The following is an 11,888-nucleotide window of genomic DNA, read 5'->3' on the forward strand; positions in this document are numbered from 1 at the left end:
CTATTTGTAATCACTATATTGGTACTTGTACTCTCATTCACAATGTGTGTTTTGAACACCTAAATATACCGCAGCTTCCAAGATGGGACCAATTTTAGAAGGGTTGCGCATCATGAAACATTATTGAGAACATTGTTCACTGGCTTGTTTCATTACGCAAGCTTTATATTTATATGTATGGACCACATTGAGAGCTATAAAAGTTGTTTAGTAAAGCTCACCGGAATTTCGAGAATTTTATTGATTATGAGAATGTTTAGCACAACTCATTGTAATGTAAAAATCTAAGCAGAGGTAAGATATGTAAGCAAATGTACAGATTGAGTAACGAAAGAGAAGAGAGGGTATTTAACATCTGGACTCAACCGGTGTTATTACATATGGCAATGTGAGACAATGTTTGAATAAGCACATGCTCCTCCTTATCTGCTAATCTATTTGTTAACAACCACGTAACTTTGTACCGGGCATCGTGTCCAAAGTAGAGAATAAAAACTTATGTGCTGAATCACTACTGTATATATCATCTGGAATATATGGATGTAATTGCATATGTAATTGTGTAACTGTTAATCTGTTTGTTAACAGCTACCCCACTTTTTAGCGGGTATCGTATGGAATGTTTATGATAATAATGCATCTTACTGAGTAATAAACTTGATACATCATGAATTATTTGGTAGCAGTTAACAACATGCATAATGAAGAACTAGTTCCACACTGAAAAGAAAGAGAAATGTTTTACACGACATGTAGGCCCGTCGATCGAGATAGATGGTACTCAAACAACATAATACTTGGTTGATGTCACGGTAGACAAGTACAGCCAAATGTTTGGCAGCTACCGACAGAGTAGCAGCGTTGACCTCTTTGCATCCCTCCATTCCATTCGCTGCATGGGCTGTAGGTGTAGAACTGTCATGAGAGCTGACTCCGGAAGGTTGGTGTTCTGCAGAATGCTCTTATCCCTTATGAGACAAAGGGTTTCCGTGCGCCGTCTTGTTCTCCCGTCCATTTCCGGAGAATCGGCCTTGTTCTCCCGCTCTTTTTCTCTTTCGTTTCTTTTTCTTTTGGTTTCTTCTCTGCTCTCATACGGGCCAGGTCAGCTGCAGTGAGACCTCCAACAAACATTGATTTCTTGAATGTGAAGCCTTTCCTTTAATAGACATACAAGTTCATCAGAAGTCTCGTCTTCAATATGGTCATCCCAAATAAGATCCTCAGGGGAGTGTGACGTATCCCCGGTCATTGATATGACCTCAATCTGCGAACCAAAACAAACATAATGATATCAAATTCTAATGTAATCGTTATCGGTTATTACCAGCGTTATCGGTTATTTCCAGCGTTAACGGTCACCAAGCATGATAGCTCACATTTTACGGACAAGACATCTAACCAACCAAATAGTGCTAGCATATATAGATAGTAAAAGCTAAGTTATAGAATAGTTGTGCAGGTCAGGCTATATATATATGCTACTGAAAATTAAAACAATCAGTGGCCGATTAATGTCTAATCCAAACATTAACCGTAATTGCTAGTGTTATCAGTTACACTGATATCTTGGCAAGATCCTCGAACTCAAGAATGTGATCTAGAAGTTCAAAAGCTCATTCATTTACAAAAGCTAGCTAATCAATTGCTGCCAGATTCTTTTGTTGACCCGAAAAGTGTGACTAAGTCATACATACCAGCTGCTAATGCACCAATAAGAATTGATATTCAAGAGGGACACAATCAAGTTGCTACAGAGTCTAGACAACGTGTGAAACGTGGTAGACCAATAGGTTCCAAAGATAAGAACCCTCAGAAAACAAAGAAAGGTGCAGAAAATGAAACTGAGGTTCATAAGACACCAGACATGGCCGCGGCCGATCCAGCCCGTGATGTGGCCGCGTCCAACCCTACGGCTTTAGACATGGCCGGACCTGATGCCACTGATGTGGTCGGCCCTGATGTACCAAACAATGATTCTTGGGACGCCAAGATTCATGGTACTGATGGTGCAGATAATAATGAGATCTCAATAAACTATGTCTTGTCTGGAAAACAATGGAACAGAAAACATGTCGACATGGATGATATATTTGCTTATGAAGTAGCACTTGAACTTATGGATAACGAGGATTATGAACCCACGTCTATATACGAATGCACGCAACGACCAGATTGGCTTAAATGGAAAGAAGCCATAAACGTGGAGTTAGAATCATTGAGAAAAAGAGGTGTATTTGGCCAAATAATCTGGACACCTCATGATATCAAACCAGTGGGATACAAATTGGTTTTTGTGAGAAAGAGAAATGAGAATGGTGAAGTCGTGAGGTATAAAGCCCGACTTGTTGCACAAAGATTCTCACAGAGACCAGGAATAGACTATGAGGAGACATATTCCCCTGTGGTGAATGCTACGACCTTCAGATTTTTAATAAGTCTGGCCGTGAGAGAAGGTCTAGATTTACGGTTAATGGATGTTGTAACCGCATACCTATATGGTCCACTGTATAATGAAATTTACATGAAATTCCCAGAAGGTATCGAATTGAAAAACAAAGAGAGTTCTCGAGAACAACATTGTATTAAGTTGAATAAATCTCTTTATGGACTGAAACAATCCGGACGGATGTGGTACAATAGACTAAGTGAGTACCTAGTGAAAGAGGGATATAGAAATGACCCTATCAGTCCATTGTATTTTCATTAAGAAATTCGAAAATAAAGGATTCGTGATCATAGCAGTGTATGTTGACGATCTGAATATCCTAGGAACCTCTGGAAAGATTTCCTAAACGGTTGAATACCTTAAGAAAGAATTTGAGATGAAAGATCTCGGGAAAACGAAATTCTGTTTGAAATTATAGCTTGAGTACATAAATGATGGTATCCTTGTGCATCAAATGACTTATACAGAAAAGGTACTCAAGAGGTTTAATATGGCCGATTGCCATCCTCTGACCAGTCTCATGGTCGTGAGATCTCTCGGTCTGGACACTGATCCATTTCGTCCCAAAATGGACAATGAAGATGTCCTAGGTCCCGAAATGTCATATCTCAGTGCCATAGGAGCTTTAATGTACTTGGCAACTCACACACGGCCTGATATAGCCTTTGCCGTGAACCTACAATCTAGGTTTAGCTCATGTCCGACCCAAAGGCACTAGAACGGGATAAAACATGTTCTTCGTTATCTGCAAGGAACGAAAGACTTGGGTCTATATTATACTAACCATAACAAAGATGGTTTAGTTGGCTTTGCTGATGCAGGATATCTATCAGATCCACATCAAGCTCGATCACAGACAGGATATGTCTTTACACATGGAGGTACGGCCATATCATGGCCTTCCATGAAACAAACCATCGCGGCCACATCGTCTAATCACTTGGAAATATTGGCCATTCATGAGGCCAGCCGCGAGGTCGCCTGGTTGAGGTCGATGACCCACATGTCCGAGCTGATTGCGGGATGTCTGAGGAAAAAGAGCCAACCGTGATGTATGAGGACAATGCTGCATGCATTGCTCAGCTCAAGGACGGCTACATCAAAGGAGACAGGACGAAGCACATATTACCTAAGTTCTTTTTCACGCACGAGCTTCAGAAACCCGGCGAAGTCCTGGTCGTCCAAGTAAGGTCCAGTGACAATTTAGCTGACCTATTCACTAAGTCACTCCCGACTTGCACGTTCAGGAAACTCACGCATCAGATTGGGATGCGTAGGCTGAAAGACCTCCACTGAGGTTCACATCAGGGGTTGTACTCTTTTTCCTTCATCATGGTTTTGTCCCACTGGGTTTTCCTGATAAGGTTTTAATGAAGCAACATTAAGCGTATTACAATCCCTGTATGGTTATGGCATCCAAGAGGGAGTGTTATAAATCAATTGATGGATGTCCATAACCGGCCCGGTCCATAACCGACCCATACGCTTAGAGAGAGAGACGGCCCAACCCTAGAGAGAGAGGCGGCCGCGAGACTTAGAGAGAGAGAGAGGCGGCTACATGGTTTAGGAGAAAAGGAAACTCAATTTTCTTTTCCATGTATGATTAGGATTTCTCTTTCCTTTTATCTGTCTTGTAATCCCCTATATAAAGGGAACACTTTATGATTAATACAACACAGAAACTTACAGTTCTAAATCCTAAGTTTCACAACAAGAATATTATTTTAGTGTAGAATTTGATGTTATAGTTGAAGATGAAAACTAAAGTTAAAACGAGAACAACAAATTTGGTGTTATGGTTTTGGGTCATGTTCGAAACTATGCTAGGCGCTAGTCGGACGGCAACCCCGGGCCTAGCGCCTAACGAAAAAATCGGGGATTACGCGGGGATTAATCGGAGCCTAGTTTTATAATTTTTATATAGTTTTTATAGATATATATTAGATATTTTACGCATAACCATGGGATTCTTAATTGCCCAGCGGTTAGCAGGCTTTATCCATGTCCAATACACTCGGGTTCGAGACAGGGAATGATTTTTTTAGTTGTTTTTAATTTTAAAACATTAATGAGGGTATAATAGATATTTCGTATTCATCTTCTTCCTCATATGTCTCCGACCCAAACCCTAACAATGGCTACCACTTTTTTTTCCGTTATTTCCATTGTTTTCTTCCGTTTTCCTTTGTATATATAGGTACAATTGATAGATCTACTAAAGAACCTTTGATTTTTAAGTTTAAATGAACAAAATCTGGAGTTTTTATGATCCCCGAGTTTTTGTCTGATTAAGACCAAATCGCGGCGGCCGGAGGCCGACGAACGATTTTTTTCCGGCGACTAAGCGGTCTTGGGCGCCGGGTTTTTGAACAGAGGTTTTGGGGCATATACAAAAAGCTTTCGAGTGTTCACAAATCCTATTGATAACACCCCAAATCATGGAATATTCTACTAATCTGATTTCAGAAGAATCTCAACATAAACATGAACAAGGATTAAAAGATGGTATCTACGGTTATACTGAGAAATCAGAATACTTTTAGCAACGTATGCAGGATTCCACTACGCCTGATGATCTTAAAAGCTAATATATACCAAAAATTATGAGTATCATTTACGTTAGAACTTATACAACGACCTCAAAGGCACTACAAGCTTCACATGTGATGTACAATGCCTTCAAATTATAGAGACTCTGAACACTGAACTTTGGTTTCAATCTGCATCCTCTCTCAAAATGTTCAGCGTGCACTTCCGCTAACCGTTCTTGCAGAATGTTCAGATTAACCTGATGGAAAAGAATGGAATCAGATAACAAAACGCAAGGGCAAGTTCAGTGGGTGACTCAGATTAGAGAATAGAATCTGCACCTCTTCGCCTTTGATCAGCTGCATTTCACAGATGCTGCAATAGATATGTCGCTGATTCTCCATAACCTCGCCTTGCTTGCAGATCGGACACCATATCTGGTTTGGCTCCTGACAAACACATCACACCAGTGTAACTGCCTTGTCAAGATTTGGAAAGACAAGGATCCTCGGTGAAAGGAAACCTACCTGTTCAGTGTTTAAAAGCATATTCTGAGAAACTAAGGTGGCCAAGTACTCATCTTCCTCGTCATCCCATGTTTCAGCCTGAGCATATGATCCTGGAAGAAGAAGTAAGTAGCCACAACAATGCATCAAAATCCAACTCCTCCAAATCGGAAGGAGAGAGAGTAAATGGTTTACCATTTATGGTGGTCTCTGAAATCAAATCATTGTAAAACAAATGTTGCATTTCTAGCAATATCTCTTCACTATCACCTTCATAAGCATCTTCTGGGCCTCCATATTCCCACAATATATCGTGGGAATCCTCAATCTTTTTTAATTCATCAGAAACAATGTCCTGGAAAGCAGAATTGATAATCTCCTGAAACACAAAAGAACGTTAAAGTCACTGACAAAGAAAGTTTCTTTCAAAACGGAAGAAGAGAAACAAACCTTCTGATCTGAAGATTCACAATCAGAGTGCCTCAATTTCCACAGCAGACGTGTCCTTTCTTCTCTAACTCTTCTGAAGCAACTTTCTCTGAGCTACATTTCATAAATTTTACATTAAAACAAAAACGCCCAGAAACTAGTAAAAACACAAACCAAGCGCTTGTGGTCGAGTGGCGCGAGCCGAATTCGTTGGTCCTAAGGGCCGCGGGTTCGATCCTCCCCCTCAGATATGCCCAAGTGTTTGGCCAGACAATTGGGCATCTAATTCCCATAGTAACAAATGGGCTGCCTCGCGCCGAGGGGTTAGTCCCTCGGGGTTGAGATCGCTCCAGGTTAATCAAAAAAAAAAAAAAAAAACTAGTAAAAACATTCTTTTAATCGAATACAAACGAAGCAAAAATTGAAAACTAACGAAAGCCCAATTCAGAACAACTACTAATAGAAATTGAAAATAAACTTCAACAGAGAGATTCAGGTATAATAAAACAGAAATTGAATGGGACAATTGAGAAAGAACCTTTTGCTTGCGGATAGAGTAATCGAAATCGGGTTGGGACTTTATAGAAGCTCGTCTCGGAATTGTCGAAGCTGTTGTTGTCAATTTCTCATCCATCGAAGAAGAGGAAGCCGATGAACAAAAGCAAGAATTTAGGTTTTCTTCTGTCTCGCGAACTCCGGTTCAAGTGTTTAATAACGGGCCGAATGATCTCACAAGAAACCCTAACCAGTTTTACATCAAAACGTCGTCGTGTTATGAACCACGATCTTTTTATTTTATTTTTGTTCAAACCGAGATAAGATCTTTCTTTTAAGGGGCTTATTTATAGAATAACAAAAAAAAAGGGTAATTAGATTTTTAAAAGAAACTTGAGCCCAATTTTTTTTAAAGTTATTAAGTGAACAAAAAAAAAAAGAATCCGGGAAGATGATTAATAAAACCCAAAACCCTATGCTTAAACCTACGCTCATAAGGCTTAGTAAATTATATTAATATTTTTTTTGTTATTGAGCCCAATTTTTTTTTAAAGTTATTAAGTGAACAAAAAAAAAAGAGAATCCGGGAAGATGATTAAAAAAACCCAAAACCCTATGCTTAAACCTACGCTGATAAGGCAGATAGTATTGTCAGTTGTCGAATCGTCTATGTAACATTTTTTATAATTGTAATATCATAATAAATCAGCAATCAGCAATTAAAAAAAACCTTACTCTTCACATGATTACATAGTTGGTCAACAATAAACAAATAGAAAGTTGGAAACTAGTCAATATGAACAAATGTGAAGACAAAATTTAAATAGGAAGTTCGGAAGTATAAAAGCTAAATTTGAAAAATGTACGAGTAAATGTTTATGCGGTTGATTATTTGACCTCCCATCGACCTAAATCGTTTTTCGCCCACGGCTCCCCGGAGAGTGAAGTCATGGCTAAGATGAGAAAGCTCGATGGTGGTGTCCATAGTGATTCTAGGGTTGAGAAAAGAGGAAGTAGGTCCCATCCAAAAAAGAGAAGAAGTGAAGAAAGATCGTGTGGCTCATATTAAAGGAGAGGTGAGATGATTTAATGGTTGAGAATGCAGTTTCGTTAAGGGTAGTATAGTCATTTATACTAAATAAAATAACAAGTAGTTGTGCCAGTTTTCTAGTTGTACCTCATGTACATAGTTGTACTAGTTTTTGAGTTGTACCGGTTTGTGCATAGTTATACTTTTGCAGCTAAATAAAAAAATATTAGTTGTACCACATAATAAATACAATTACATCAGTTGTACCACTTATTTATGTTTACATGTCTTTGTCCGGTTACAATGAAATCATCAATTTCGTAACCATACATTTTCAAAAAATTAAGTGGACAAACAAGTTAACAAACTTTAAAAGTCTAAGGTAGATCATGTAAATTTGTGGAGTTTTGTAATAATTTTCAAAAAAAAGTTTCAAAACTTCAAATAAATTAAGAGAAACTTTATAAGTACATACCAACTGAAATATTTGATTGTTTTTTTCTCATATAGAATACTAATTTAGTTTTGTCAATTTATTTATTTTTTTTGATCAAATAGTTTTGTCAATTTCTTAAATGTGAAAGTTGTACCAGTTATACCAGTAATACTCATCTAATATATAATAAAAAATATATCAATTGTTTATATGTCTAGGTTTAGGGATTGTACCTATATTTTCACTTCATAGCTCTGTAAAAATATGTTCGATGTTTGTTTATAATGATAATATGACTAATGTAGTTAATAAACCTCAAATAAGAAATGAAATTTTGTCATCATATACCAATTAGAATATTTGTTTTTTTTATTGGGCTTTTTGCAAAAGTGACCCACAACTTAAAGTCAACCACAAAACTAACCTATGATTTTTTTGGAATTCTCATTTTCCCTATTCACCCCACAAGTTCAAATTATTCACAAAAATGCCCTTAAATTTATTTTTCTTTTCGAAATGGGCTTTTTACTCTCTCAACCTCATCATCTTCAAGTACTTACAAGATTGACATTGCCATCAATACACCAACCACCATGAACAACCAATTTGAAGCTCTTAATGCACCTAAAATCGATTTACACTTCCTCTTTTCTCAATTCTTATGAACTAAAACAACATATCTTTACTTTCTCTTCATATTCATCCCAAAAAACCCAAGATTTTGATTATAAAATTTTTATGGTTCATAAAGGCATTGAAGGTCACGATTCTTGGTGGGTCACTTTCGTTTGAGCTTTTGTGTGCTTGGAGAAGAATTCTGTGTGCTAAGGAAGTTATCTCACTAATTTAAGGTACGAAATCGAGTTTTTATCCAGATCTGTTCGCGAAGAAGACTTCTGGGTAAGTCTTCTTCGCGTCGACGACTTCCTTGGAAGTCATCTGGTCAAAGGAGAGGTTAATTTTGCAATTGACTTTTAAATATGTTTCTAGAGACGACTTATATTGAAGTTGTCCATCTTTGTTTGTTTGAAAAAAAATCTCGAGAAACCCAGAAACGACTTCCGTGGAAGTCACGGAAGTCGTCTGGGATAAACAGGTTAGTTTTGCAATTGACCGAATTGTGTCAGAAATTTGACATTCCCTGGACGACTTATTTTGAAGTCGTCTAGTAGAAAATCAAAAATTCAATATTTTATTATAACAAGACGACTTCCATGTAAGTCGTCTCAGGTTAGTTTTGCAATTGGAAAATAAAAATTAAATATTTAATTTACTCTAGACGACTTACACGGAAGTCGTCCGTCAGACGACTTACATAGAAGTCGTCGAGGATTTTATTCCGGGATTCTGGTCAAACCCTTGTTATCTTGGACGACTTCCATGTAAGTCGTCTGGCGGACGACTTCCGTGTAAATCGTCTAGAAGACTTAAATATTTAAGTTTTATTTTCCAATTGCAAAACTAACCTGAGACGACTTCCGTGGAAGTCGTCTCGTTATAATAAAATATTAAAATTTTTATTTTCTACTGGACGACTTCCAAATAAGTCGTCCAGGAAAAGTCAAATTTTTGACACGATCCGGTCAATTGCAAAACTAACATGTTTATCCCAGACGACTTCCACAGAAGTCGTCTCTGGGTTTCTCGAGATTTTTTTTTAAACAAAAGTATGCCAATACTTACAAAGGAAGACTTCCAAAGAAGTCTGCTGTAGAGACGACTTCTATGGAAGTCGTCCTTTGTAAAATTTTAAATGCAAAAATGACCTAGATTGACGACTTCTACGAAAGTCTACTAGACGACTTCTGAGGATGTCGTCTGCGTCAATGTTTAATAAACTTGCATTTTCTCTAAAACTATAAAGAATTTTTAACATTTTCTTGTTAATTCATGTTTATTAATGAATATTTGGGCTACTGAATTAAATTTATAACTTAATTGGTGATATTTATTAGGTTACCAACATTCATGTTAATTAAAGTTTATAGCTAATGTGCTTTTAACTCATACATGTTCTATGTTTGCTAATGTGTTTTGTTTTGCTTTTTTCAGATGGATCGTCAGTTACATGCAGTGTATGGAGAATGGTTGTTGAAAGATGGCTGTTGGAATTTTGTGGTTGATAAGTTCAAAGGAGCGAGACTGTTCTTTTTGAGTGAAGGTTCGACACATGGTGAACTTGTTGCAATGGCTCAAGAAGATTATAACCTGGACACACAGAGTCTGTGCAGTTAGCTTACTCATTACCAGAGGCAATGATGCAACAGATGGCTCCAGACACCCCTCCTATTCATGTTACAAGTGATAGACAAGTTCGGAACTTGCTCGGAATAGCTAAAACGCATGAAGTACGTCTTTGTGTATCAAGCCTTAGCAAGATGAGAGCTGTTTCAGAGGAAGGGGAAGAGGATGATGAATGGGATGAAGCTTATGAAGGGAATAAAGGTGATGAAGGGCATGAAGATGGTGACGATATGGCTGAAGATGAAAATCATGATGGGGAGGAGGATGATGGGGACGAGGATGCTGATATTCCTGTTGTTGCTGAAGCGATTGATGATGCTGAGGATTACAGTGAGTATAGGAAGGTTAAAGATGAGGATGAAGATAAGGAAGAAGATGATGATATGTGTTTTGAAGATTTCAAAGGGACATATGGTAGTGAAGGAGGAAGATCGTATGGTAGCAGGATCAATGTCAACTAGATGTTTGCTAGTAAGGATGCATTGGTTTCAGAGTTGCGGTTGACAGCGGTAAGGCGTAAGTTCTCCTTCGGAATATACAAGTCAACGAAAACTCTCCTTGTGGCAACATGTCGGGTTAATGGTTGTGGATGGAAGATCAGAGCGAGTGTGAAACATGGGACAAACACTTTTTGGGTAACCAAATATGTTGAAACTCATACATGTTCTGTGGGAGACAGAATCGCCCAGCAGAAACACTATACTCCGAAGTATGTTGGTAGGCTTTTCATAGATCGTGTTGGAATCATTGATGGGTTGAATCTGCAGCATATCAAAGATGCAACTAAGAACATGTTTGGCATGACACTTGATTACACCACTTCATACAGAGTATTGTTATATGCGCAAGATTTGTGAGAAGATCAGCGGAAGATGGGTATGAGCGACTGCCTTCATATTTGGAGAAAATCTCCTTAGCAAATCCTTATCAAAGATGCAACTAAGAACATGTTTGGCATGACACTTGATTACACCACTTCATACAGAGTATTGTTATATGCGCAAGATTTGTGAGAAGATCAGCGGAAGATGGGTATGAGCGACTGCCTTCATATTTGGAGAAAATCTCCTTAGCAAATCCTGGTTCTATCACTGGTCTAGAACTTGATTCTCTGAATAGATTTAAGTATCTATTTCTCTCCTTTGGAGCTTCAATCCGAGGTTTTCAGTATCAGAGACGGGTCATTGTGGTGGATGGGACTCACCTAAGTGGGAAGTATGAAGGTGTTATGTTAGTTGCAGCCGCACAAGATGGTAATTTTCAGATATTTCTATTGGCTTTTGTGATCGTTGATGGTGAAAATGATGAATCTTGGGAGTGGTTTTTCACAAAATTGGCGAGTTGTGTATCTGGTCAGTATCCTCTGGTGATAGTTGATACACTAAAAATGAATCCTTGCTACTGTCAAGTTAACAGTGGTAATTATAATATTTGAGATTCAATCCAGAGGACCAGTTTACTCTTTACTCTTATGAGTTCAATATTAAGCTGGGAAACAAGTGGAGTTTTAAAATCAGTGGTGACGCAAGTAACTAGAATACCTAGAGATTCAAATTTGATTTAAATGAAAGCCGGCTTAGGGTTGTTCATCGGGTGTCAATGCGGAGCTAAATAACTATTCAAGTGCAATGGGGTGCGGTCTAGAACTCGGATCGCTCGGCTAGAACAATCCACTATCGTGGACTCGTTCCCTTTGCTGATCGGTCTTGATACCTAAGCTCTCACTTGGAACAGGACGCGATAGCAAGCCTTAGAGATCAGGTCCGATTAGTT

General features: G+C 38.2%; 1 protein-coding gene across 1 annotated transcript; it reads right to left on the reverse strand.

Moving 5' to 3' along the window:
- Positions 1 to 4,939: 4,939 nt before the first annotated feature.
- Positions 4,940 to 6,643, reverse strand: LOC106307964. The gene is made up of 6 exons (XM_013745066.1): positions 6,449 to 6,643; positions 5,932 to 6,024; positions 5,677 to 5,860; positions 5,503 to 5,594; positions 5,317 to 5,424; positions 4,940 to 5,234 (listed from the first exon to the last, which is right to left on the reverse strand). Exons 1-6 carry the CDS (start codon positions 6,542 to 6,544, stop codon positions 5,073 to 5,075), a joined length of 735 nt encoding a protein of 244 aa, XP_013600520.1. The 5' UTR covers positions 6,545 to 6,643; the 3' UTR covers positions 4,940 to 5,072.
- Positions 6,644 to 11,888: the final 5,245 nt, after the last annotated feature.

The sequence above is a fragment of the Brassica oleracea genome, chromosome C8 (genome assembly GCF_000695525.1).
Source record: "Brassica oleracea var. oleracea cultivar TO1000 chromosome C8, BOL, whole genome shotgun sequence".
NCBI classification, from domain to species: domain Eukaryota; kingdom Viridiplantae; phylum Streptophyta; class Magnoliopsida; order Brassicales; family Brassicaceae; genus Brassica; species Brassica oleracea.

Coding starts and splice junctions, on each gene's coding strand:
- LOC106307964 (XM_013745066.1), bottom strand. CDS start 6,544: ATGGATGAGAAATTGACAACAACAGCTTCGACAATTCCGAGACGAGCT. Junction 6,025..6,448: donor ACTCTATCCGCAAGCAAAAG/GTTCTTTCTCAA, acceptor TATGAAATGTAG/CTCAGAGAAAGTTGCTTCAG. Junction 5,235..5,316: donor AGCTGATCAAAGGCGAAGAG/GTGCAGATTCTA, acceptor CTTTTCCATCAG/GTTAATCTGAACATTCTGCA.